This window comes from Pseudorca crassidens, chromosome 3 (assembly GCF_039906515.1).
Source record: "Pseudorca crassidens isolate mPseCra1 chromosome 3, mPseCra1.hap1, whole genome shotgun sequence".
NCBI lineage: Eukaryota > Metazoa > Chordata > Mammalia > Artiodactyla > Delphinidae > Pseudorca > Pseudorca crassidens.
In genome coordinates, this window is record NC_090298.1 from 161,235,662 (window position 1) to 161,262,741 (window position 27,080).

A 27,080-nucleotide genomic window follows, 5' to 3' on the forward strand; every position below is an offset into this window, starting at 1 on the left:
AGTGTCACCCAGAGAGGGGAGTGTGACGCTATGAGGCCAGCCCTAGAAGCCCATGTGGGCCTGATCTGCTCCAGGACACTGAAACCAGACAGTTAATCATTTACACTGCAGGTCCAAACGTTTACCACTTTTTGGGTAGCATTTCACTGTGTGAGTATGTAAACATACCAGGGAGATTTTGCTGATAGAAGAAGGATGGTCAACCAGAACTTCACCCCTTGGTGGGCAGGGGCTCTCCTCATGTGATCTTTCCAGCTCATTGGGCATCAGAGGCGAGACTGCAGAAGGGAATGTCTCCATAATAAAAGCGAGGATTCCAAATGCCTAGGGGTGACGAGAATGGACCTGGTACTTCCCTCCTGTTCCTGACGCTGGGGGCAATTCAGAGGGCGCTGTCTATCCTGAGGGAGGTCCGCCAGGAACTTGGGGCTTTGGGGGTGGGTGAGTGGGCTTCACCCTCCCCAGGGACTCTTTGTGACCGTGGAAGGACCCCTGGTAGCTCAGAGTCCAGTTGGCCTTGGTGGGGGTGGGGGGGGTGGGACACATCACCTCTCCCCGTTGCTCTAGGAGGGGCCCAGGCAGTAACGAAGTCTGGTGTTAGCCTGGCTGTCCTCCCATCCCCCAGTCCAGGTTTCTAGAAGGAGGAATTAACCTCCTCCTTCTAACTATGTTCATAGTGGCGCTATTGCAGCACTGAACCTCCAACAGGCATCAGGAAACTGGATCTCATAAAGAAAGTGTTGAAAGTTTTAAGGAAAGGGGCCTTCAGGCACAGCTGGTTCCAGGGCCTCGACCGATGCCCATCCAGTCCCTTAGACCTTCTCTCTCCTCCTTTCCTCCTCTGGGACTGGTTGGCATTGCAGCTAACTCACAGAGCCGTAGCTACCATGGTTGGATCGACCTCAGACTACGTTGAGCTACGTGGCTTGCTGCCAAAAGCCCAAGAAGGGCCTGGCCCCTGGGTGCTGACAGCCCAGAGGGGGAGGCAGGTGTCCACAGGGCTGTAGGTGGGGTGCACGGGGTGAGGTGACCAGTCGTGGGAGATGGGGAGTGATTCTTGGCTGTTCTCTGCAGCCCGAGGCCTGAGTGGGTCCTGTGAGAGGCAGAGTTGACACACGTCCTTAGCTCCAGAGCTTTCATTTTCATTTCTTTATAAGTCACAAGTTCTCTGACTTTTTTTTTTTTCACTTTTCTTTTTCTTTCTTTCTTTCTTTCTTTTTTTAACGAAACTCCTTTTTGCTTTAGTACAATCCCCAGAAGTCACTGTTGGGGCAGCTTCATTCATATCACGGTCGCGACTCTGTATGTCAGGGAAGTGCCCTCCTGGTGCCACCGCACAGCTGCAAAGATTCCTTTTCTGCTTCTCCTTCTTCTCCAACCCCACCCCACCCCAGTCTTACTATTAACAGTCCCTGGAATGGAGGAGACCACATCAGAGATGGACAAGAACCTTTCCAAGCAGGCATGGGACACCAAGAAGGTAAGAGCCTAAGGGTTTTCGGAAGTGGTTTTCCTTCTTGATCTTTTTTTTTTTTTTTTTTTTAGCACAACCCACGTGAAGATGGTAGAATAGCACCTTGGGGGAGTGTCGCCTTCCCTGAAGTGTGAACCTCATTCCATTTTTTTTTTTTGGCTGTGCTGCACAGCATGCGGGATCTTAGTTCCCCAGCCAGGGATTGAACCGGGGCCCTTGGCAGTGAGTACTCGGAGTCCTAACCACGGGACCACCAGGGAATTGCCTAAACCTCATTCAGTTTTGACCAGTTGCATGAGCCTTGAATACTAATGGCAGGCCTGTTACACTGGTGAAAACCATGTAAGGAATTAAAATCTATGTTCACTTTGGCAGCATGTATACTAAAATTGGAACAGTGCAGGGAAGATTAACATGGCCCCTGTACAAGGATGATGTGCAGATTCACACAGCGTTCCATATTTTTATGTGTAGTGATAGATGTTAACTATTAACTAGACTTATTGTGATCACTGCAGTATATACAAATATCGGATTATTATGTTGTACACCTGGAACGAATATAATATTATATGCGAATTATACCTCAATGAAAAAAGAAAGAAATTGAAGCCAGGGAAGTTAAGTGATTTGCCCAAGGCTGTGAAGACACTTAGGGTTTAGAACGTATACCTCCTAATTTTTAGCCTGTGATCGTTCTACTAACCCACAGTATTGGGTAATTATCATCGTTTATCGTCATTCTTTTTTTTTTTTTTCTGTTGCACCGTACAGCACGCGGGATCTTATTTCCCCAACCAGGGATTGAAATTGTGCCCCCTGCAGTGGAAGCACGGAATCCTAACCACTGGACCTCCAGGGAATTCCCTGTCCTCATTCTTAAACGTAAACTTCCATTCACTTGCACAATAATTGCAGCTTTTATTAGAGTACAGAGTCTGCTTGGAATTCCCAATTGGATTGGGATTTCTGTGTTATTTCAAGGTCCAGAAACAAATTTCTCAAGTTCAACCTACAAAAATGGCTAGTGATAAGATGGAATTTGTGCCATGAATACAGATTTCAACGAATTTTTTAAAAAATTAATTAATTAATTTATTTTTGCTGTGTTGGGTCTTCGTTTCTGTGGGAGGGCTTTCTCTAGTTGTGGCAAGCGGGGGCCACTCTTCATCACGATGCGTGGGCCTCTCACTATCGCGGCCTCTCTTGTTGCGGAGCACAGGCTCCAGACGCGCAGGCTTAGTAGTTGTGGCTCACGGGCCCAGTGGCTCCGTGGCATGTGGGATCTTCCCAGACCAGGGCTCGAACCCGTGTCCCCTGCATTAGCACGTAGATTCTCAACCACTGCGCCACCAGGGAAGCCCCCAACGAATTTGAATAGGACAAAAATGCACTAACACTAAAGCAATTTTGAATGTTTTTTTTTTTAAATTGAAACCCTGTCAGGAACTCGGAGGGAGATGATGAACGAGCAGACAGCACTATGTTCCTCAAAGGCATGTGTTCAGAACGTTTGAAATCAACAGGAAACAACCTGAATGTTCGACAGTGGGGGATTTATAAGGAAACTGTCCTCAGTCCCTCGTGTGGAAAGCTCTGTGTGTGTGAATTGGGATCTTTGAAGGAATTTTAAAGGCATGAGAGACTTGTGATAAAACTGGTATGTGGAAAGAGCAGGATAAAGCTGTTTAGAAAGGCACAAGACACGTAAAGATGCCAACAGATCCCTGGGCGTGCAGGACCAGGCCCTGGGGGAGACCTGAGTGCAGGTGTGAGCAGCACTGTTGGCCTTTTTTTTTATTATTATTATTTTTGCGGTACGCGGGCCTCTTACTGTTGCGGCCTCTCCCGTTGCGGAGCACAGGCTCCGGATGCGCAGGCTCAGCGGCCACGGCCCACGGGCCCAGCCGCTCCGCGGCACATGGGATCTTCCCGGACCGGGCACGAACCCGTGTCCCCTGCATCGGCAGGCGGACTCTCAACCGCTGCGCCACCAGGGAAGCCCTGGCCTTTTAATCCCCGTCTGCATGTTCCAGTTTTGCACAAGGAACGCATATGATTTTCAAACTTGGGGGGAGAAACTTAAAAATTCTAACAACCCAAACAAAGTCAAAAAGTAACTGAAACGTCTAGTTGCAGAGAGGTGCGTCAGTAAGGACAGCAGGGTCCCTACACATGCCCAAATGTGGTGCTGCCATAAAGAAAGTGAAGATGGCTAGCGTCGTGACTCTGGGGAGGGGGACGGCCCCAGCATCCTGGGAGTGAGAAGATGGTGGCAGAGCCCGGCATCTTGGCCAGACTTCCTTTAACTGCCGCTCAAAACGATGCATCTGTGAGGATGTCAGTAAAGGAATTCCTGTGGATTTGTTGGGGGTGGGGTGGGGGGTGATGGGTGAATTTTTAATACTGTTTAGAAATCTCTTAGGATCCCATAACATTCGTGGAATGCTTTTGAAAAGATTCTTTAGAAAAAGTCATTGTCAAAGTGCTTTGTAAAAAAATCTGGTAATGAAGCGAGTGTTTACCCACGGAATTAAGGAGCCTGCGGCCAAGTAGAAACCCGTTCCTCCGGCACTCCCTGCAGGGGCTAAATGCCTGTTGGTCACATGCCAGTCGGGCCCCCCCCACCCCACCGCACTGGGTGTGTGCATGGGAGGCAGGCCTAGCACCCCGCCCCGGCTGGTGTGTCCACGCTCCTGTAGGCCTAGCCCCGCCCCCCCCCCCCCCCCCCCTGCCCCGGCTGGTGTGTCCACGCTCCTGTAGGCCTAGCACCCCGCCCCGGCTGGTGTGTCCATGCTCCTGTAGGCCTAGCCCCGCCCCGGCTGGTGTGTCCATGCTCCTGTAGGCCTAGCCCCGCCCCCCCCCCCCCCCCCCCGCCCCGGCTGGTGTGTCCATGCTCCTGTAGGCCTAGCCCCGCCCCCCCCCCCCCCCCCCGCCCCGGCTGGTGTGTCCATGCTCCTGTAGGCCTAGCCCCGCCCCGGCTGGTGTGTCCATGCTCCTGTAGGCCTAGCACCCCGCCCCGGCTGGTGTGTCCATGCTCCTGTAGGCCTAGCACCCCGCCCCGGCTGGTGTGTCCATGCTCCTGTAGGCCTAGCCCCGCCCCCCCCCCCCCCCCCCCCCCGCCCCGGCTGGTGTGTCCATGCTCCTGTAGGCCTAGCCCCGCCCCGGCTGGTGTGTCCATGCTCCTGTAGGCCTAGCCCCGCCCCGGCTGGTGTGTCCATGCTCCTGTAGGCCTAGCCCCGCCCCCCCCCCCCCCCCCCCCCCCCCGCCCCGGCTGGTGTGTCCATGCTCCTGTAGGCCTAGCACCCCGCCCCGGCTGGTGTGTCCATGCTCCTGTAGGCCTAGCCCCGCCCCCCCCCCCCCCCCCCCCCCCCCCCCCGCCCCGGCTGGTGTGTCCATGCTCCTGTAACAGTCAGCCAGGAGTGTCTGCCCCAGGGCCCGAGAGGCAGAGAGGAATAAGGGAACATGACACAGCCGAGCCCGCCACCAGCATGCCAGGTTCTGTCCAGTCATGTCTGCTGCCGTCGGAAGAGAGTTTCCTCCTTTGTCCTTGAATAGGTCTGGGGACCCTGCCTGGAGCCTGCAGTTGTTGGATGGTGATAATGTCCCGGGTTCACAGAAGGGGAAACAGGGTTTCTCTGGGACCCTCTCCCCGGGGCTGGTGTCCAGGGCAGCCACGGTCTCTGTCCTTGGGCCGCGTGGGCCAGGGAGCACGTCAGCAGCAGGGTTGCCTGTGGGAGTCGCAGCTCTGGGGCACCGCACCGCTGCAAGGCGGGTCAGCAGGGGGTGTGGGGAGCGCCCTCTGTGTCACTTAGGGCATGCGGTTTGAGCCTCCTCAGGCTTCTCCACGTGGTGTCCTTCCTTGCCATGGACAGAGGCACACAGAACAGAGGCAGCCCCTGCCACTGGAGCCCTGCCTGCCTCCATTCAGGAGTGACACAGGGTGTTAGCCTGGAGTTTTCAGTAACCCTGCCCCCCGGCTGGCTGCTAACAGCCATGGTACAGCCCTGGGGGGGTTCAGATGTGACGAGTGGGCAAGCTTCCTCTTCTTCCCCAATGCCTGCTCGCACAGGGGACCACGCCACCCCTGGGCTGTGCCCACAGGTAGACAGAGTTGAAGCTGGGAGGGGGCTGTAGAAAGACCATCTCCACACAACTCTTGGTTTTGCCCCTGGGTGTGTCTGGGGCAGGCACCCCCAGTGCCACGAGGCCACGAGTTCTTCATCTGCAGATGAACTCCATTCTTGTTGAGCATTTCTTAGCCCTGGTGGGGAGAAGCCATGCTGTGAGGAGGAGCAGTGCACATGAGGAGGCCAGCTCAGCCTCTGCTGTCTTCTCTTTCAGACGGGGTCCAGGCCCAAGTCCTGCGAGGTCCCTGGAATCAAGTAAGTCTCAGCAGGGCCCACCCTGTGTGCCCAAGGCCACCCTGGGCTGCTTGGACGATGCCAGGGCTTCCCCTCCGCTCATGAGGCTACATATCCTGACAAGAGGGACACTGTGCCCTGGCAGCCACCCAGCAAGCCCCACCGCGGGGGGACACGCCTGCCGCTCCTTCCCTGAGATGACAGAGCCCCTGTCCTAGCCCCAGCACACTCACCCCTCAGACACACCCTTTTCCTGGGCAGTGGGAGGACCCTCACCCTGGCCCCATCCCACAGGGATGGGCAGCTCCCTGAGGTTCCACTGGAGGCGCTGACAGTCATCTCCCCGGCAGGGCAGTGCCTAATTATGGGGTGTCATTTTGCGCCTACGAATTTTTTCGCACCAGCCTTCTTCTGCCCCTGCCACAGCTTTCGTGGGAGAACAGGCCAGCCGCCACCCCGAGAGCTCACCGCCCCCTCTGTCTGGCCTTTCCCCCCAGCATCTTTCCATCCGCCGACCAGGAAAACACTACAGCCCTGATCCCTGCCACCCACAACACGGGGGGCTCCCTGCCTGACCTGACCAACATCCACTTCCCCTCCCCCCTCCCGACCCCGCTGGACCCCGAGGAGCCCACCTTCCCCGCGCTGAGCAGCTCCAGCAGCACCGGCAACCTCGCAGCCAACCTGACACACCTGGGCATCGGCGGTGCCGGCCAGGGTAAGGCTGGGCTGGGTGGCGGGGACCCTCCCTTCCCTGACAGAGGTCACCGTCTAGTGAGAATGACAAGTGTGTTTGAATGATGACTTAGCAGGGTCACGTCCAAAATGCCAGGCATGGGGGTGGAGCAGAGTCCACCACTGGGGTTCAGGGTTGCCACGCTGACCCAAGGGGAAAGGCATCTGGGCAGAGGACCAGGGCTGGGAAAGCTCATGCCCCCAGGGATGGGACCATGGTTCTTAGGGGGGACTGGGGGCTTCAGAGAGTTGGGGTGTGCCAGGCTTTCCTCATGCCCTTCATCAAAGGACAGGCCTGATCTGTTCCTCTCCCCCACCTCTCCCACTCCCCCCACCCCGACCCCCCAATCCCCCAACCGTGGCTGCCTGCTTAGGATGCTCCAGCCCGGCCCCCTCCCCTGAGGACGTTTCATGGGCCCCTGGCCTGTCCCAGTATCCCCCGATGCTGCCCCAACCCTGTTCCTCCTTGGGACTTCCGGCAGCACCGTCCTTCTATGACTCAGGCGGGGACCCTGGAGGTGTCCTCCTCCACTCAGACCCTCTCCCCTGCGTGGCCTCCATCTGCTTGCTCCCTGCCCAGCCCGTGCCTCTTCTCCACCCAGAAGGGCCATCCGCTCATGGCCCTCCTCTGGTCAGGACCTTGCACAGCACCTCAGTTTCCTCCCTAGTGAAAGCTTGAGACCCGCGGGGCCCCCTAATTCCTGCTGCCCATGCCGACTCCTCTCCAGCCAACAGGCTCACCGCCGACCACCGTGGGGCCTTTGCACATGCCACCCCACCCACACAGCGCTCCTCCAGGCTCCTCACCTCGTTCCCTACGCAGACCGCCTCCCCTCCCCTCTGCAGGCCTTCCTGACTCCCTGCCCATGCCCCCGCCCCTGCCCCCTCTCACACTGGGTTGCTTTTCTGCACTCACCGTGCTGCTGTTGAGTCACTATTTCGCTCTTTCGTCTGTCCCCTGGGCTGGGCCTTGATCTCCCACGCCCTTGCTCTGACCCCTCTACCCACGTTGACTGTGGGAGGCGTGGGTTTGCGCCCAGGGAGGAGACAGGACGGGCCCCCGACAGCCTGGCGGTGGGACGGGCAGGAGGGGCCGTGGGGACTCACATGTGTCCCCACATGTGTCCGGACTCGGCGGTCGGTGAGAGCACTGCCTCGCTGTGCCCTCCCTATGTCCTGGAGCCACAGCACAGGTCAGTGCTCAGCGCCCATGGCACCTCCGCCCCGACCGTGGTGGGCAGCGCCGCGCAGGGTTTTCTGAGAGAGAATCACACACTCACATTCGTGTTTGCCACACTTCCTCTGACTGCCCCGGGGAGAAGCTGACTGTGAGGAATGGGCGGCAGCCCCTGGGCCAGGGCAGAGCCCCATTGGGAGCTTTGCAGAGAGATTTCAGGGGGAAATTGGCCAGCCTCGGAGCCAGGTTGATTCAGGGAGTGAAGGAGAGCAAGGAGCCCGGAGTCATTCCCGGCTTTGGTGCCGACCGGGCCAGGGCCAGGTGAGGGTTGTTGAGGGCGGTGCAGACGTTCCCTAGGTATTTAGGCGAGGAGATGGAGGCCAGAGTGGTGAAGAGGAGAGAGACACTCTGCCTCATGCCATTTAGGCTGTGTTCTTTTTCCCGTGCCCCTGGCCCCGTGCCCGCTGAGGCTCAGCCATCGGGCAGAGGATACTGGCCCTGGCCGTGTGCACCCCACTCACCCGCCCACCCCTCCAGGGAAGGCCCAGAAGGCAAAACGAGCAGATCCAGGGGAGCCCCAGATCTGTGGCCCTCCCACCAGTGGGTGGGCAGCGTCCACAGATGCCTGTGCAAGGAAAGAAATCAGAAGGTTGGCCCTGGGGCTGCTGGCCCTCCAGCAGAGAGTCGCTGTTTCCCGGCCCCCGTTTTTCTCCTCACGCCTTGGCAGCAGCCTCCAGGGCACCACCCCCTCTGCAGCCCCCCGGCGCCCGCCCGGGAGCCTCGCACCTCCAGCCCGCGCCGAGTCTAAACAAGTACAGGAAAACACAACACATGTGAAAACCATAGATGCGGGAACGAGTGCAGACCCCGAGCGTGGGGCCCAGACCCCAGCCTGCCTGGCTCAGAGCTTCGGCCCGGTAATGTCTGACATGTGTTCGGTTGTTTGCGAACCTGCCGCGCTCCAGCAGCTCGCCTGGCGGGGGCCTCACTCTCCGGGTGTGTTTTAAATCAAGCAGAGCCACCGGCCCCTGGCACACATGGAGATCGCCCCCCACACCACCTGGCCCACCCTGCAGTCAGGACGGGAGCCGGCGGAGGAGGAGGACGGAGGCCTCCGCCGCCAGGAAGACAGTGGCCCCTCTCATCTCCTTCCAAGTTTGCCAAAGTCGTTTCCCTGGCTGCACGCCGGAAGCGGGAAGTGGGCAGGCTGAGGTCCTCCTTCCCTGCACAGCTCCGTGGCCAGTTAGCCCCGTGCACAGGGCTTCCATGCCACTGGGGCGGGCTCCTGCCACCTGGGCTGCCCTCCCCTGGCAGCTGTCCCTGCCCACGCTAGGCTTCCCTTCCAGCTGGCCCCACTTCTTTTCCTAAAGTTGATCCAGGTTGTCAAAAGGAACTCAACAGCAAGGCATCCCTCAGCCCTCCCGGCCCAACTGGTGTCTCAGGGGGTGGTGGCCGCCCCACGTGAGGCCAGGAGCTCACGTTACAGCCTAGCAGAGGATTAAAAACTCCCCTGTCTTCAGGACAGACGTCAGAGGCGGCAGCCGAAGGGCCAAATCCAGCCCCCCAGTGTATTTTGGCTTTCTTACACGATTGTGTGTGTGATGCTTTGAATTGACATTCAAATATGCACGTAAAAACCTGGATTTCCAGCTTCTCTTGAAGAGTCAGGCCCAGCAATGGTGGGTCGAGGTCGTGTGCCTCAAGCTGGGCTAGAGCACTCCAGTTTGCTGCGGGCCCCTCCCGTCCCCGTCGCCCCTCTGTCCCCGCCACTCTTGGCATCTGCCCCTGCTGCTTACCGAGCCCCGACATCTGCTCCCGACGTGCATGTGGAGCGTTCCTCGGCCCGCCGGACACACGAAGCGTCAGATGCTCAGAGAAGACGAGGGAGCAGTGCAGGGTCCCGACTCCCAGTGTGCTCTCAGCAGGCGTCTTCCGGACTCCTCCTGACTAGGCCTCTGTCGATGGCTCCCTTGACGTCGCTGTGTTTGCAGCAGCCTGATTCTGGGCCCAAGGTCTGTGCAGAAACTGGCCCCCGGGGGCTCCGCTACAGGAGCTGTCGACGGTGCCAGGCCCCCCCAGCAGTGCTTAGTGGAGCGGAGCTGCCAGGGCATCCGAGGGGAAGTGCAGGCGTGACCGGGCTCGCCTTGCACAGATGACACAGCCCCAGCGAACAGCTGCCTGGGGTAGAGGGAAGGCTGCCCGTCATCTCCCCTCAGTGTATGCTGGGTGCGTTCTTGCCAGCCCTGGAAACTGCCGCCTCACCCGCTGGAACCGGGTTGATCCGGTGCCCTCCGCGGGGTGGGCCCAGCTCCCCCAGTGAGTCAGGCACCTTCACCTGGCCTTGACTGCGGGCCAGATTCTCTGGGAGCCTGCTCACGACCTCCTGAGGGCCTCGCGGTGAACTGGAGAGGACAAAGAAACTGAGTCTGGGGTGATCAGGCCAGGCCCTCAGGGCTCCCCTCCTGCCCCCAGCATCAGGGGGCCCATTGCTTCCCTGGCACAGTGCCCCAGGATCATCTGGCAGGCCCCAACACACTGAACTTGACCTCACTTAGCTCCTTCACAGCAGACACATCCAGGGATCAGATTGCTGGGGGAGGGGGCCGGGGTGAGGGAAGGGGTGACTTGGAGCCCCCGCCGCCCCAGCAAAAGCTCCATCAGGAAGAAGATAAAATAACTGAGTTTCTTGCTCAGGTATCCTGATGGGGTTGGTGCTGCAGCATGGGGAGTGCATGAGGTGGGAGGAGAAGGTTGTGGGTGCGTGTTGTGGGGGGAAGGGCTGCCAGATACAGAGGTCAGGGGCCAAGAGGAGATCTGGCCAAAGGAGCAGTTATGGGAAGGGGCACGTTCACGGAATGGGGGTGAGGAGAACGATGAGGCTCAAGAAGAAACTGCAGCATCAGGCAGCACCGATTTGGTTGGAGCTAACCAAAACCCAAGCCATTTTAGGAAAAAAAAAAAAGGAGGGGGACTGTCTCTGAAACCAGGGAAATGCCAGCGTGGCTGGATCTGGGGCTCAGGTGCTATCTCTGCCCCTCATTGCCCTTGTGGTTACCAGGATGCCTCCTCACACAATTCTGGACCTCCCTTCCTGGAGTTCCATCAAAAGCCCCTGGGCAGGGTCTCATTTGGCCAGCCTAGTCACATGTCCATCTGGGGGCCAATCACGCAGTAGCCCGGAGGTGGGGAAGCGCTGATTGGCAGGGCCTGCGGGACACGCCCCTCCTGGAGGGATGGCAGGATCTGTGGGGAGAGTGTTGGTCAGCACTGGAGATGGGAGCCCATGCAGAGCTGGGGGACCCTGAGGTCAGGGTATCGGGACCTCAGAGGGGGCATCCCAGGTTTGGTGATCAGAATGTGCCCACTGGCGTCTGTGTGAGCGATTGGACTGTCCTCAGCAATGACCCTGGGTGTGTGAGTGCCCCCTGCCATGATCCCAGTGGCTGGCATCATGCCCACCCTCCCTTCCTTTCAGGGATGAGCACACCTGGCTCCTCGCCGCAGCACCGCCCGGCCGGCGTCAGCCCGCTGTCCCTGAGCACGGAGGCAAGGCGGCAGCAGGCCCAGCAGGTGTCGCCCACTCTCTCCCCACTGTCACCCATCACTCAGGTGCGAGGGCTTAGTGGGGCGGGGGAGGTGGGGCCCGGCTCTGCCTCTCTGGGAGGCCTCACGCTCCTTCCAGGGAGCAGAATCCTGAAAATCTTGCCAACACTTTTTTTGCTTTTTGTTGTCAAATTTTCAAACACACGGGGAATGCAGAAATCAGTGGCCTGGATTCCCCTGTGTCCATCATGGCTGTTAGCTTGTGCCCGTGTGACTGGGCATTCTTTATTATGCTGTTCTCTTCTTTAAGATCTAGTTGCAATTTCCCAAAATAAAATGTTTAGAGAAGGTTTCCCCGCCCACCACCACCACCAATTTACCATGTTTGCTTTGTCTGCTTCTTTGGTAGTTTTGTGTGTGTCTAGGAGTTGGTCCGTTTCATCAGTTATCCCACGTGCCAGCATACAGTGGTCCGTAGTACTCTCATAATCCTTTTTATTTCTGTGAAGTGGTTAGTAACGTTGCCCCTTTCGTTTCCAATTTCCATAATTGGAATCTTCTCTTTTTTAGTCAGTCCAGGCTCGTAGAACGAGTTAGGAAGTGTTCCCTCCTCTTCTATTTTGTTGAAGAGTTTGAGAAGCATTGGTATTAGTCCTTCTTTGAACATTTGGTAGAATCCAGTGAAGGTGCTGCGGTCTTGTTGGATCTTCACTGGAAAGTTTTTGGTGTCTGATCCCACCTCCTTACTCCATATCGGTCCTACTCAGACGTCCTTTTCCTTCTTGGGTCCGTTTCGGTAGTTTGTGTGTTCTGAGGAATTTGTCCACTTTGTCTGCTTTTCAGTCCCTAATAGATAATATTGTTTCTTCGGTTTTTAACATGACCTCGATGGTCTTATCCACCCACAACGAAATTAACAGTAGTTCTTCTATACCTTCCGATGCCCGGCCTGGTCTCGGCTCTCCACGGTGTCTCTGTCTCTTGTACGGTTCTTGTTCAGATCAGGATCCAAACAGAGCCATGCGTGGCTCCTAGCGGCTGTGTCTTCAGTCTCTTCATCCGTGACCCCAGCCTCTTCTCCCCTCCCCGCCACGCCCCACCCCTGAGGCCTGCCTTCCCTTTCCGGAAACTCCCTTCCGGCCACTCCTTTCCTGCGTTCTGCTAAGTGTTTACATCCTGTAGCTCCTGGGCATATCCAGCCTCCCTCAGAGGGCAGGAGCCCATGCCTGCCTGCCTGCCTGAGGAACTGTCCGCGCAGACTCGTGAGCCTGGAAAACTTGCCTCTGGTTATTTTCCTCTTTCCAACTCCAAGAGGGGCCCGAGCTGGTCATTGCCGAGTGACCACACAGGAGCCTCCGTCAGCCCCACCGTCTCCAGCCTCCCCTTGGTGCCCAGGCTGCAGGGTGGCGGGAGGGGGTTCCTTCTCCCCGGCAGGACCCCACAGGGGCTAGGTGCTGGCTCCCCGCTGGGCTACCAGAGTGTGGTGCCCTGTGCCTGCCCACAGTGGGGAAACTCCGGCTCAGAGAGGCGGGGGATGGGGGCGGAGCATCCTGAGTCTCTGCAAGTGTGGAAGGGTGTGCAACGAGAAAGGCTCACTGGGGGCAGCCCACTCCTCCGTGGGCCCTGGGGGAAGCCCGCTTCGCTTCCCTGGTCCAGGGTCTGGACATCCCTCTGTTCATCTCTCACTTCAGTGTCAATCACGCCAGGCCATGGCGGTCCCCTGGGGGCCAGGTGCTCACAGCCCGCTCGGCCCACTCCTTTGAGCATGTGTCCCACCTGACGCCCTCCTCTCCGTTCAGGCCGTGGCCATGGATGCCCTGTCTCTGGAGCAGCAGCTGCCCTACGCCTTCTTCACCCAGGCGGGCTCTCAGCAGCCGCCGCCGCCTCAGCCTCAGCCCCCGCCCCCGCCGCCGCCTGCGTCCCAGCAGCAGCCGCCCCCGCCGCCCCCGCAGGTGCCTGTCGGCCTCCCCCAGGGCGGCTCCCTGATGCCGAGCGCCAGCCTGACTCGGGGGCCCCAACTGCCCCCGCTTGCGGTCACGGTACCATCCTCTCTCCCCCAGTCCCCCCCAGAGAACTCGGGCCAGCCGCCGATGGGGATCGACACTGCTTCGGTAAGCCCGGGGCGGGGCCTGATGGGGGGGCGGGGGGTGGGGCTTGTGCAGGAGGAGCCCAGGGGCTGTGGGAGACCCCCATCAGACCTGCAGGAGGAGTGTCAGGGTGCCTGGCTTTATCTGCAGCCACCTTGAGGCTCCACTTTGAGGCCAACTTGGCCAGGGGTTGGGGCGGCGGCAAACACTGCCTGGGGCTGGGAGCTCAGTGGGGTATTCTCCCTGGAATCCTCAAGCCAAGTTTGTCACCCCGGTATAGATGGGGAAACTGAGGCACAAGCAGGGGTCAGGTGCCCCAGACTTCACCCAGGACGGGCCACCCCACGTCTGGCTGCCAAGCCCTCCCCCATGGCCCTGATTGCCCCCCTTCAGCCCTTCCCACCCAAGACAAGGCTTCCTCGGGGGCAGGGAGAACACGGAGCTCTCAGGGCCTCGGGAATGGACTTCTGAGAGCCAGAGGGATGGAGATGAACTTGGAGAAGAAGAAGGGATGAAGCCAGTTCTGTGGTTCATACAGCACAGTGCCCTGGGCCGGGGGCCTGTAGCTCAGACAATGGGACCCCCTTGCCTGGGGCCAGGCTTGGGGTAACAAGTGCTAGGTTTTGACCCCTGCACCCCAAACCTTCCTGCTTGTTCAGACTTTCACCCAGGTTGCCCTGATGGGAAGGGAGTGGTCACAGCTACCTTTGGCCACATCAGAGGAACAGGGACCCACGTTTGGGGCCCAGCCAGCCCTCCCCACTCACTTGGCCCATGGCTGCCAGCCCCAGGATAAATGTCATCAGAACATCATGTGCTCTGTGAAGAACAGGCCCCCCCTGGGTTGGCCAGGGCGGGCAGGTAACCCAACAGGTAGAAACCCACATTTCCAGGCTGCTCTGATCCCTCAGAGGGCAGACCTCAGGGGTCCCCTTGGATGGGACTGCACCCCAGCCTTGCCTTGGGCAGAAACACAGCAGGTATGGACGTGGCTCTGACAGTGGGGCTGCCTGGGGCACCCAGTTCCATGACACCCTGCCATGGCGGTGCCTCTCTGTGGACCTGGGGGGACATAGGAGACATGGGCTATCCAGGCCAGGCTCTCGGGTCAGGGCGCTGTTGTCGGGCAGCCCCTCCCCTCCCGTGGGAGTGGTGGCTCCCTCAGGGCTCAGGTTCCAGCGGCCTCCTCTGTGAGTTTCTGTAGATCCATCCAAGCGAGGAGAATGTCCCTCTGGTCATTTTCCTCTTTCCAGCCCGAAGAAGGCCTGAGCTGGTCATTGCCAAGTGACCACGCTGATGTCTCTGACACCCCCACCCTCCTGCACGAGCCCCCTGCCCCATCTGGGCTCAACCGCCATCCCAAACTGCTCAGAACAGGCCGCTGAGGAAATGAAGGAGACATAGCGCTTAAGGAGCCCTGGGCCGGCCTGCTGGGTCTCACTGAACAAGCTCAGGGAGGTCAGGCAGCTTGCCCAGAGGCACACAGCAGGGCCTCACTGGTTAGGACCAGAGCAGGGTCTAAATCCAGGTCCTGGCCGAGCTCGTCCTGCCCCCCCAGGAGTCTGATAAGAAGCCAAGACCCTTTGTCATTCGAGTGAGGAGGTGGCCGTCCTTTGGAAGTCTGTGGACAGCGTAACCCGGCGGACTTGTCCCAAGCAATACCAGTGGTAGTGACTACCCGGCGCCAGGAGCCCTGCAGTGTGCCCCAGGTGGCCTTGGCTGTCAGCCCGAGGGCATCTGACCGGCCCTGGCCTTCCCTGCCCTTGCGGGTGTGCGTGTTCACACGTGTGCAGCTGTGCGCACACGTACGTGGGTGTGGTGTGCGTTCGTGTGAGTGCTCTAAAACCTGCTGAGTAGAACTGATCCCTCCGCCCCTCCCCAGCCCCCCAGGGCGATTCTGTGAGGCTGGGTTCCATGCTCTCTGACAGAATGCCCCACCCCTCCCAGAGTTGGGTTTGGAGGAAGGGCCCCTTGAGGCCCCGGGCTTAGGTGCCCTCCTGCAGGTGCCCTGGGTATTCAGCTCACCTGAGGGATGGGGGCCCTGCCAGGGGTGTCAGCAGCGAACAGCCAGTCCCGGGAAGCCAGGCCTGGGGCCCCGCGAGCATCCTGACCTGTCTGTCATCACAGGCACCGGCTCTGCAGCAGTACCGTACTAGCGCTGGCTCCCCAGCCAACCAGTCTCCCACCTCACCCGTCTCCAATCAAGGCTTCTCCCCCGGGAGCTCCCCGCAAGTAAGGGACGCCGCCTCCCCTCCCCGGCCTCCCCCACTCCAGCCTAGCTGGCACCCCCCCACGTGTCCCCCATCCACCTGTCTGTCCGCCGTCTGTGCCTCCCGTCTCACTCCACGCCATCTTGTTCACTCCACGCCATCTTGTTCACTCCACGCCATCTTGTTCACTCCACCGGGGTGGGGACCGGTGAGGGGTAGCCACCCTGGGCAGTGGCCAGGGAGAAGGCACCCTCTCCTGGAGCTGTCACATTCCCTCGGCGCCTCTGTGGTCCACGCCAAGCCCCAAGTGGGGTTGGCGGGCTCCCCATTCGCATCGGTGACGTTGGTGTCGCCTTCGCCCCAGCTCTTCACCCCATGGCTGGGATGCCGAGCCCTGTGTGCGGCTCAGAGCAGGCATCGAGCAGCCCGTGCACCCGTCCCCACCCATGTCTGCCCGCCCTGAGGCCTCCTGCTTCCAGGCTTCTGGAGGTGGAGGCGTGCTCCCCCTGCGTCAGAGTGCAGCTGAGGTGACGGCCAGCCTGTGATGGGGGCTCTGACTCTTCAGCCCCCTCCACCCCTTAGGATGGCATGTCTCTCGCCTTCAGACTCCCAGCACAGGAAGCAGCCCCTCCAGTGTCTCCGTCCTCTTCCCACAGATGAGACTGAGGCTTGCCCCAGGCAACAGGCAAGGCTGATCATGTCTATCAGACTCAGGTTTTCCCTCCATACCAGGCACCACAGGACCCCGATCTCTGACACAGACACACACACACACCCCTTCCAGGTTCCTCAGAATCCCTCTTGGCTCTGCTCCATCCATGGGTGCATTCTGTCTGGAACCTTCCATCAGGGGAGAAGGGGTTCCTGCAAAACTGACATCCAGGCCCCAGACTTCTTTTTTTTTTTTTTTTTTTTTTTTTTTTTGCCGTAATCGGGCCTCTCACTGTTGTGGCCTCTCCCATTGCGGAACACAGGCTCCGGACGCGCAGGCTCGGCGGCCATGGCTCACGGGCCCAGCCGCTCCGCAGCATGTGGGATCTTCCCGGACCGAGCACGAACCCATGTCCCCTGCATCTGCAGGCGGACTCTTAACCACTGCGCCACCAGGGAAGCCCTGGGCCCCAGACTTCTTGCTGTAGCAGCAGAGCCTCCCCAGGACCCCACCACCCCATCCCCAGGCTGAGAAACCTCAGGAGCTACTGCAGTGCCCAAGACCCTGAAGTCTCCCTCTCAGCTAGGGGAAGATAGGGCCTTACTTCCCGGGAAGAGCAGGGGGAGGAGCTGTTCCTCCAGGCAGGACGTGGGCTCCCTTGTCCCCAGCGACATGCCCCGCTGTCCATCTCCCAGGCTCGCAGCAGCGCACCCCGAGCCAGGCCCCGTGTGTCAGGACAGTAGACCTAGCCCTCAGGGGACCTGAGGCTGTTCTCATGGCTCACTGATACAGGAGGGGCTCTCCCAGGGCGCTCCCTCCACCACCCACGGCAGCCAGGGGTCCCGCTGGGACTGTTGGCATGCAGCCCCCCACTCCGCAGAAGGCAGGGAAGGTGCAGTGAGCTCGGGGCCGGCGGGGGGTCAGCCTGGTGTCTGCATACTCTCCGTCCATCCCTGTCGGCTCTGAGCTCTCGCGGCTGGTCTCGTCACGTGGTGCCGAGGGGACGCGGGAGTGGGAGAAGTTGGTCCAGGCAGGGAAAGCGATAGGGGGCGCCTGCCCGAGGTGGGCAGCCCTGCCTGGGGCTGGTGTACGTGAGGCAGGACAGGAATTTAAGCGTGGAGCAGATCGCTCTCAGGAGAGGTTCTCCTGCACCAAAGTGGGCCATTCTGAGCGGAAAGCATGTCGCTGTCTCATCAAGCCCGTGTCTCTGTGTTGGTTTGTCCGTCCGTCAACTGGGCACTGGCCAGGGAGGCAGGCTGCTCACTCAGATGTGAGGATGGGGCCGGCAGGCTGTCTGGCCCCAACCAGGGGCTTGCTTGGGGGCAAACCATGGTTTCCCACTGCAGCTGGATCTCTGGGGACATATTCATCAGCCCCATGGGTCTGGGTCACCCCACGCCTCTCCGGCCCAGCCAGCATCTCCCCTGGATGCACGAGGCAGCCGCCTTGCCCCACTTGGCCCCAAGCGGATGTCGCTTGTGTCCGGCTGCACCCTGAACCTTAGGCAGCTAGAATTGGCTCCTTTGTGCTGCCCCCTCCGGCCCCAGCCCTTCCATTCTGGGCAGACCTTTCTGGCAAACCCTCGTGGTAGCTTCACAAGAGAAACCACATCTGGGGTCTCCTGTGTGTGCCGGGCCTCTCTGGGGTCAAGGCCATGGGGACAGGGTCAGCTGCCCCAGAACAGCCTGCCCCCGGCCTCAGCCACGGCCATCATCTGCCCCCTTCGCAGGTAAACCCAGCAACCTCACAGCCCCCTTCTCCAAACCTGAAGCTGGCGATTTTTAGGGCAGGTGTGGCCTTTTTGCCACGTTGTCTTTTTGGCTTCTTACTCCTTTCGCATTTTTAACTCTTTCCTGGTGTTTGAATGGAATGTGCATTCCCAGGAGCCACCGCACCAGCCGGAGCGGCTGTCCCTTTCTGCGGTCAGTCCACTGAACACCCGGAGCGGCTGGGGGCATTGTGGCCAACTCCCCTCTGGGATGGAGGCCTGAGAGTCAAGCTTTGGCAGCTGTCAGAGAACGCGGGGGCCTTTCTAGAATAGAGAGCTCAAAGCGGGGAGGTCCAGGGCCTGTGGTCCATGAAGCCTCTGACCTGGAAACGGCCGCAGGGGAGCGACTTCTGCAGGGCCACCCTGTTCTACAGAGGAGGAAACAGGCCAGAGTTCCCAGCCTCGGGGACGCCGAGGGCCCTGGGCGGGGCATCTGTTTCCCCAGGTCTGTTGCCTCCGGTGTGACTTGGCGACACACACGGCCATCCCTTTCCTCCCTTCCACATCCCGCCAGACTCTGTCCTGCCATCTCCCTGGCAGCACCTCAAGAATGGGCGGGAGCTCCACAGTCCTATTCTTGGCATCTCCACTGCCTCAGAGGATCCCCAGCCCCCTGCTCCTCTCCCAGGGGCAGCCCCCATCCCTCTGCCCCAGCTGGCATTGGGCAAACAGGAGTGGGACTGCCTGCCATCCCCCAGGCCCCAGGGCCTCGCGGGCAGGCAGGCAGCCGCGGCTGGACAGGTGGGCAGGGGCTTTCCGTGTACCTGTCCTGTGCTCACTCTGTGCACCCTTCCTGCCCACGTGTGTGTGGCCTGCTGCCTGTCCCGCGTCTCCCATGTCTGACAAGGTACGCATCCCACCCTGAACACCGAGTATCTCCCGCCTTGCCCCACTCACACACTTTCCTCTGGGTCCTGTCAGGTGGGGTTTCCGGTCCCTGTGGCCCCTCGTCTTCCATCTGACGACAGCGGGTTCACCCACACCTGAGCTTAAGGAGAGGAGATGGGATGGCACTTTGGGAGAAGTTGGGCGGCAGCGGCCCCCTCCCCAGGAGCAGGTGGTGGAAAGGAGCAATCATCCTGAGAGTAGGGGTGCACTCCTCCACCCCAGCGGGTGTGGGCTCTCCCAGGAGCCCTGAGATAGATGTCATCAGCCTCTCACGTCCTGAGCACCTTCCAGGAAGTTCCAGAGGCCTCCCTCCTCTCCCAGCCCAGGCCGGTGGTGAGGTCCTGGGAGAAGGGTATGGGTGCATCCAGCCCGTGGGAGAACCACCCCCCCAACCCCATAGCAGCCTCACCCCCTGCCTGGTTTTAGGAACCCTGACGACAGTGGGCCTCTCTTCTGTCTGCAGCACTCTTCCACCCTGGGCGGCGTGTTTGGGGACTCATACTATGAGCAGCAGATGGCGGCCAGGCAGGCCAATGCTCTGTCCCACCAGGTGAGCAGGCGCCCACCGCAGACGCTCGCCAGACCCCGCCCACTCCTCTGCGTGAGCTTCTCAGCCTCTCCAGTCTCCAGACTGCAGAGGCCCAGGCCCTGGAGGGGGTGGCTTGGCTTGGCCTCTCCTGGCGTTTGCACCCTGCCCGCAGAACGAGGCCGCCAGCGGAGCGGGGAGGAAGGGTGGGCGGTGAACGCTGGTAGGGACAGGCAGTGGCTGTTACAGCGGTGCCTCGGTGTGGGCCGTGCACGTGGGTTTGCGGGAGGTTGCAGTGGCTTTGCGTGAAGGCCGGGATTGGGGGCGTGTGGGCACGGGAAGGGTTGGCTGCAGCCTGGAGCTGTTCACTCACTCACTTATCCATCCATCCATCCATCCATCCAGCAAGCTCTGAGGGGGCCGTGAGCCGGCAGGCCCAGGCAGGTTCGGAGATGGAGAGACCCCAAGGCAGAGGGACTCATGCTTGGCAGCCCCAAGTGTACCTTGGCACGGGTGCTGGCCGTCCTGTAGGGGAGGAGGTGCCGGCGGTCGCAGGCAGGCCGGCCAGCCAACCACGGCCGGGGCCCCAGGGTGGCCAGCTCGGGGGGGCTGGCCTCACACCTGTATGCTTCCTGTCCCAGCTGGAGCAGTTCAACATGATAGAGAATGCCATCAGCTCCAGCAGCCTGTACAGCCCGGGCTCGACACTCAACTACTCACAGGCGGCCATGATGGGCCTCACGGGCAGCCACGGGAGCCTGCCGGACACACAGCAGCTCAGCTTCCCCAGCCATGGCAGCATCCCCAATATCATCCTCACAGGTGAGAGGCCGGGGGAGATGGAGTCCCTGCCCTGCGTGGTGAGGCGCGACGGGGCTGAGGTGTCCCTGCCCAAGGAGGCCAGAACCCACTGACCTCGGCTCACTGCTGGGCTTACAGGACACAGGCTGGGGGGACGCACACTGGACCCTGGACCAGGTGTCCGGTGTCCCAGGCTCAAGAGTGAGAACAGGATGAAACCGGTCACTCACCTAGCCCTTCACCTCCTGCCCAGTCCCCTGAACCCCAGTAGCTGAACATGCCGGGGATGCATGTGACTGTGGGGTGGGCCCTGCCTGCTGGGACTTGTCCCGTGCAGCTGACAGACACGTAAGAGCTCGCGCATGCTGCGTCGGACCTCCCTGAGCGGCCTGAGCACAGTGCCCAGGCACCCAGGCTTGCGCACGCGCATGTTGAGTGAGTCTTCTCCCAGCAGAGCTCAGACGCTGCAGTCCCCCACCCCCACCCCTCGTCATGCCCCTGAAGGTTCTAGGTTTTATCAAAGACGGAGGCGGTTTCCTCATAAGCCAGGGCTGTCGGGGAATTGAGGGTGAGGCCCTCTCAGCAGTCCCCACTGACATCTCTAGGATGGAAGGGGTTCCTGCCCAGAGCTCCCCACAGCCGGAGTGCAGACCCAATGCCTCCTCCCCGCCCCAAGGGTCTGCAGGAGATGCTCTGGGTGTAGAAGCCTTGGCCTTGGAAGCTGTGTGAGAAGAATCAGGCCTCTGTGATTGTCCAACAGCCCAGAAGGAACGAAACTTTCATATCTGTTTCCCAGATTGGGAAACTGAGGCCCAGGGTCTCACCACAAGTAGAGGAAGGAGCCCAGGTGTGAACCTGGGTCTCTGCAGGGAAACCCGGGCTTCCCCCCAACCCACATGCACACGGAGCAGACTGCCTGGCAGAACCTGGCAGAGCCTGAGAGGCCCCTGCACCCTCCAGGTCACACTGAAGTCTGTGTCGCAGCCCTCATCCCAGGGCTTTCCGGCCCTGGTACCCCGACATCTGGGTTGGGACCGTCCCGTGTGCTATGGGGTGTTGAGCCGCATCCCTGGCCTCCACCCACCTGATACCAGTAGCATTCCCTCCAGTCGTGACAACTAAAAATGTCCCCAGACATCGCAAATGTCCTTTGGGGAACACACTGCTCAGGTGAGCTCCCTGGTATGGCCTGAGCGTCGATGGGAGCCATGGAGGCGCAGAGTCGGGGTGCGGGGAGTCAGGGCCAAGCTGAGCCTTTTGTGTGTACCCCCCACCCCCAGTGACAGGAGAGTCCCCTCCCAGCCTCTCTAAAGAACTGACCAGCACGCTGGCCGGGGTCGGTGACGTCAGCTTCGATTCTGACAACCAGTTCCCCTTGGACGAACTCAAGATTGACCCCCTGACCCTGGACGGACTGCACATGCTCAATGACCCAGACATGGTCCTGGCCGACCCGGCCACCGAGGACACCTTCCGTATGGACCGTCTGTGAGCCGCACGCCCGGCACACGGCCGCCCAGCCCCCGGCTCCGTCACCCCACCGGTCAGTGGTCCCCACGGCGTCTCCCCAAGCCTGGGGACGGTGGCGCTCCGTCCCTCGCAAACGGCCGAGCTTGTGATTCTGAGCTTGCAATGCCGCCAAGCGCCCCAGCCCACCCGCCCGCCCGCCCCGATTGTCCACCTCCCGCGTGAGGCCGCGTGTCGTCGCCCCCGCGGACCCTCCCTCCCTGCTCTCTCGTCCCCATGTAAGATGCGGAAAGCGTGCTGGGCAGGGCCGCCGGCCTCGGGGGGCGCCGTGCTCTGTGACGGTGGTGGGATGAGGTGCATCTTGCGACTGTTGTCCAGCTCTCACTGCCTTCCTTTGTCCCCGGTCCCCCCACCCGCCCGCGCCCCCAGCCCTTGGTTAGGTAGCGAGCCAGCCCCACCCCGCCAAAAGGAGAAGGCGCCGGGGGCGGGGGGTGGGCGGACATGAAGCGGAAATAAACACTATTTGGACTGCTGTCTTTTATATTTCTGAGCACACGCAGAACACTAGACTCCATCCCACGGAGGTGGGATGCGAACATGTGAACGGAGCATGCGAAGCAGCTGCATCCCCCCCGGGGCCCAGTAGGGAAGCCCACGCCCCCGCCTCGCCACCCCCAGCTGGGCCCCTCGGTGGCCACTTTTGCTGCGAAATCCCCACCCAGGCCTGTCGGGGATGCACGTGGAGGCGGGGATCATTTCTAGGGGGTTTTGCGACTTGTTTCCTCTTTCTTTCTCTGTACCGTGGTCACTGTTAGTATTATTTAAAGAATGGCCGGGGGGGCGGGTGGGGGCGGGTGGAGGCGGCCGGGGCATTTTTTTGGTTTGTTTCGTTCGGTTTGTATTTACATTTTGGTTGTAGATGAATAACTGACTCCTTCAAGCCAACACTTGCCTGAGAGCATGTTTTTATTCTAGAAATCCAACGTTATAATATTTGTAAGCTAACTGGAAGCGGTCTGCTGCCTGCCCGGGTCTGAGCTGCATCTCTGGCCTTTTTACTTTTGCTCCGTTATCCCAAAACAGAAGGACGTGAGGTTGGGCTGGGCTCGCTGGCCTGGGTGGGCACTCTGGCAGAAGCTGGCAGCAGCGGCCAGAGGGGCCTCTGCTCTGATCCCTAACGGACTTCTGGGAAGGAGCCCCAGCTTCCATCAGGGGTCTCGTGAAGACCCAGCTCTGCCCGGCCTTCCCAAAGGTGCCAGCCAGTCCTCAGGGCAGGCCTGTCGTAGACCCCGTGGCTGGCGGCAGCAGCCGCGGCCCCTCTGTTCTGAGATGCCCCGGAGACGAGCTTGTCCTCAGCACCCCCATCCCGAGGTCCAGCCGACATTCATCCCCTCCCACCATCCCGCCATCTCTTTCGTAGCCCTTCCTGGCAGGGCTGGATTTGGAGGCAAAGAGCAGTGTGCATTTTAGCGGCTGGTTTCCAGGTGCTTCTCAGAGTGCCTCAGGAGGCCCAGGTGACCATCCATCGGGGCTCACTGGCGCACCAGAGGCCATCCGTCTGCCCTGCAGGCCCTGCGAGGGGGCGACAGGGCTGGCTTTGTGTTCTGTCAGTTGGTTTGGAATAGGCACGTCCGTTTCATTCCCTCCGACATCGCATCTCGAGTTCTTACTCGCTCCTCCGCCTGCCAGCAGGGCTGGCATCCCCTGCCTGGTGCGTTTCCGCCTCTGTCGGGGTCTTGGGAGCGCCCGCCTCTATCTGTGGGAGCCAGATTTGATCCTAGCGACCATCCCTCTCTCTTGTTCCCTGGCCGGGCTCTTAGCATGTGGCCAAGTGGCCGCGTGGCCCCACAGACGGGAAGCCCCCTGTCCTCGGTCACTTGGCCTCCGCCGCTGTTGTCTGGACTGGAGTTAGGTTTAGTGTCAGTCCATCCAGGTCAAGGGCCCGTCTTCTTTCCAGGGCTGGGGGCAAAGAGTGAGGACTCTTTCTTTTTTTTAAAGAAAAACTACATGTATGTACATAGAAGGGTTTGATTACCATTAGACTTGTATGTAGAACTTTTTTTAAAAAATGGCCTTAATAAAATTACAAGCAACCTTCCTGGATGCAATTTTCAAACAAGGAGTTGGGGACCCCGTGAGGGAGCCCCGCCAGCCCACATTTCCCATCTGCCCAGCAGTGGGTTCTTGGTGCAGATGGGCAGGGAAGGAGGGACTGTCCAGCCCCATGGCCTGTTTCTGGCATCCCTAGGCCAGGAGCACAGGTGACACTGTATTAACACGGCAGCCTCAGCCCATGAGGGGCATAGGTGCAGAGCTTTCCCAGGGAGGGGAGCCAGCCAGGAGCCAGAGGCCAGGCGTCCTCAAAGGGTTCACTGCCCCCTCCTGGGCCTGGGCAGGCCTCTGGGGGTCTACAACAGGGGATTTGGGGTTTTTTCTTAAATATCATTTCTCTACTAAATATTGAATATGAGTAGCCAAGACTTTTAGAAACAGGACAGCTTAAGGGAATCAGCCCTTTGACTTGTGACGTGAAAATACTGTGATTTCAGACGAGCTGCGCCGTGAGGGGTGAGCTGGAGCCCCTGCGTCGTGTATATAGACCCGCTCGCTGTGGCCGAGCCCCCCTCAGCTGTGCAAACCTTTCCTCCGGGAGCGTGAGCCAACCAGCGTGTCCCCACCTGCCTCAGTTTACCCTCTGTCCTCTGAGCCCCCAGGGTGGTAAATTTGTTCCCCCGTGAGGCTCCATGGACCGAGGATGAGACCTGGGGTCAGCCTGTCTCTGTGTCCCCCAGAGAAGAGAGTTCATGCCCCTGGTCCCCACCCTCCGCCTGTCAGCATCACCCCCTGCAGTGCCCAGGGTTGACTTGGGGAAGGAGGAGTCTCATGGGGGTCACATCCCTGTCACAGGTACCCGTGAGGACCTCCCCCCGCACCGTGCCCTTAGCAGAGGGAAGACAGGCAGCACTGTTTGGGGTACCCTGCAGCCCCCCCCCCCCAGCTTTCCTTGCACGCCTTGCTTCCCCCCAGCGCTCTTCCGGGCAAGAAGGGTAGGCGCCAGTCCCCTGGGGCAGGGGGCCCTGAGACCCTCAGTGGAAAGCTCAGGGGGCAGGTCGACCCTTCAGCAAAATTTGGAGGCCCACGGCCAGTGGTATCCAAAAACCAGTCAGGCTTCCCTGTGGGGACAAGTACACAGCAGAAGGGACCCTAATTGCGTTTGGTCCAGCCCCCAACCCCAGTGTGGTCCACGGAGTTCCCTGGGACCAGGCCTGCGAGGCTGGAAGGCAAGGGCAGGTGTGTGTGTTTGCAGCCCTTTCCCCAGCAACGCCTCCATTCACTGGGAGTGCTTGGCCGGCCTTTGCGGCCTGTGTGCTGTTATCTCCTTGTGGGTGTTGAGGGCTGGGCAGGAGGGTTCTGACGTCGTAGGTGTGTTTGACCTGACTTCTTCAGGCGGCCGACCTCCCAGGAGGGCGGCCAGCCAAGTGGGCCCGTCGTGAGGCCTGTGTGTCACAGTGGCGCGGGCAAGGACAGCTGTCCATCTGTCCGTCCATCAGATGCTGTGAGACTCCTGCATGGAGGGCGAGACGTCCCGTGTCGTCCATCCATCCTGCTGGGGTGGGTGTCCAGTTTGGGGGCTGCGTGCATGCTGGGTGCTGGCCATGGCCTGGTCACAGGGGACGGGAGTAGGTACGTACGAGGCCCATGGAGGTGCTGGGTGGGACTCAAGCAGCAGGGGTGACCCCCCTCTGTCCAGCCTCCTGGGCCTAATGAGCCCCCATGATCACCTTCTCCTAGAGAAAACTTTGTTGACCTGGAGGCCTCCAGGCAGCTGAGAACGCCTGGGATGGTACACGCCTCCCCAGACCTCCACATCTCAGCCCACCCTGAGCTAGTTCATAACCAAACTTGCTGCCGAACTCCTGCCCCCAACTGGATTCTGAGTCTTCTGCATTTCCAAAGAAGGCATCCGCACCCCAGGGTGCAGGCTGGGTGTGGTGAGGCCTGGTGGGGTCAGGAGACCCCCGCCCCCAGCCCTGACACAGCAGTAGCAGCACCCATCGCCCTCACTGGGTTCTGAGGGAGCTGTAGTCAGAGTCCTCAGGGTGCCCTTGGCGTAGTGTTGGGGCACAGGGGTGCAAGGTCAAGGGTACCCTGCTGCTCTTGGGCCTGGCCTACCACCCCTGCAGGTGACGCTTCAGGTGAGGGAGCTGTGGCCACCTGAGCTCCACGCCCCCCCCCCACGTGACCTGAAGAGCTGGGGGAGGTTTTGGCACCTCGCCTACCCTGGGAGGCTTGCCTGGGGTGAGTGGGCAGACAGGTCTGTTTCTGCCCGAGTTCTCCGTGGACCCTGGGCCCCCATCCCCTGGGGGTCTCGCATCCTATGACAGGGGTCCTTGGGACATTCCTTTGTCAGGCCCTGCCCGGCCAGCTTGGCCTGAACCAACTCTTTTTGGCTTCCTCGGCTTTTGGGGGTCCTGGCTGCGTGGGGCTCAGGTACCTCTCCTAACCGTTGGTGTGCCACAGGTGGCTGGCCACAGATAAGAGTTCTACCCCAATGGAGGTGCGGTGACCTGCACCCCCAGGCCTAGGCGCTGGGGTACTCCTGAAGGCGCCGGGGGGCAGACAAGACCCTTGTGACCCGGGCCTCGGTTCCCTCTTGTCATTAGCTCAGGCCCACAGGTCTCAGGGCCCCAGGCTCACCCCAGGCAGGGGCTGGACGTCAGGGACTGGTTCCAGACAGCTCCCTCTGCCTTCTGCCCTCCTGGCCAGTGCCCAACACCCTGTCCCGAGGAGCCAGTGACACTTGGGTTGCCCCCATCTTGCAGGGTTGTGGAATTTGGGGGTAATCGATGCCCAGCCTGTCATTTCTGACCTCCTGCCAACCGGGGACAAGGGGACACAGCTGTGGCATTTGCTACCAGACTCTGGAAGGGAGGGCTTTGGCAGTCAAGGTCCACTGACCCCGCCATGCCCTCCGTTGGAAACTGCCCCTGCCCCTCCAGGGACTGGGCACTGATATATGCAAACCTGCCAGTTCAAGCCCTGTCCCACTCATGTCCCTCTTTCCCCCAGGCTGGCTCTGCCCCCACCCCCAGCATGTACATTGTGCTGTAGATGTCCCGTGGGCCGCACGCGTGGGTGCCCATGGCGGGCGGGGGCGGGCGCTCAGGGCGCACTCGGCCGGCCCCTGCCCATCCTCTCTGGCGTGGACGCTATCGTCTGTGTACCTTTGCATCCTTTGTAATGAAACGTAATAAAAATACAATGTTTTCATCTCTGCCTCCTCCCCTTTTTTCCTGCCCTCTTCTCCCCTCTGGAGGATGAACTGTGGGTGTTGCAGGTGCACCAGGCAGGAGCCACACAGGGGCCACACACACAGACACAGACACA

The 27,080-nt window shown here is 60.3% G+C and overlaps 1 protein-coding gene and 1 non-coding gene across 11 annotated transcripts in view; both read left to right on the plus strand.

Annotated features, from left to right (window-relative positions):
* Nucleotides 1-26,963, plus strand: part of CRTC1 (CREB regulated transcription coactivator 1) — an 80,173-nt gene extending 53,210 nt beyond the window's left edge. For 2 of the 10 annotated variants that reach the window (XM_067733308.1, XM_067733309.1), the window contains 10 exons: nucleotides 1,395-1,480; nucleotides 5,819-5,859; nucleotides 6,336-6,556; nucleotides 11,226-11,359; nucleotides 13,093-13,245; nucleotides 13,354-13,404; nucleotides 15,508-15,612; nucleotides 19,362-19,448; nucleotides 20,066-20,246; nucleotides 21,506-26,963. In XM_067733308.1, coding sequence (XP_067589409.1) covers nucleotides 1,395-1,480; nucleotides 5,819-5,859; nucleotides 6,336-6,556; nucleotides 11,226-11,359; nucleotides 13,093-13,245; nucleotides 13,354-13,404; nucleotides 15,508-15,612; nucleotides 19,362-19,448; nucleotides 20,066-20,246; nucleotides 21,506-21,717 — 1,271 coding nt within the window. In that variant the 3' untranslated portion in view covers nucleotides 21,718-26,963. Of the gene's footprint in view, nucleotides 1-1,394; nucleotides 1,481-5,818; nucleotides 5,860-6,335; nucleotides 6,557-11,225; nucleotides 11,360-13,092; nucleotides 13,405-15,507; nucleotides 15,613-19,361; nucleotides 19,449-20,065; nucleotides 20,247-21,505 lie in introns of all 10 variants that reach the window. The other 8 variants (XM_067733305.1, XM_067733306.1, XM_067733310.1 and 5 more) reach the window with 7 other exon arrangements.
* LOC137222834 (U6 spliceosomal RNA) lies at nucleotides 1,834-1,940 on the plus strand. The gene has a single exon (XR_010942625.1). It is a non-coding gene; the product is annotated as a U6 spliceosomal RNA (small nuclear RNA).
* Nucleotides 26,964-27,080: the final 117 nt, after the last annotated feature.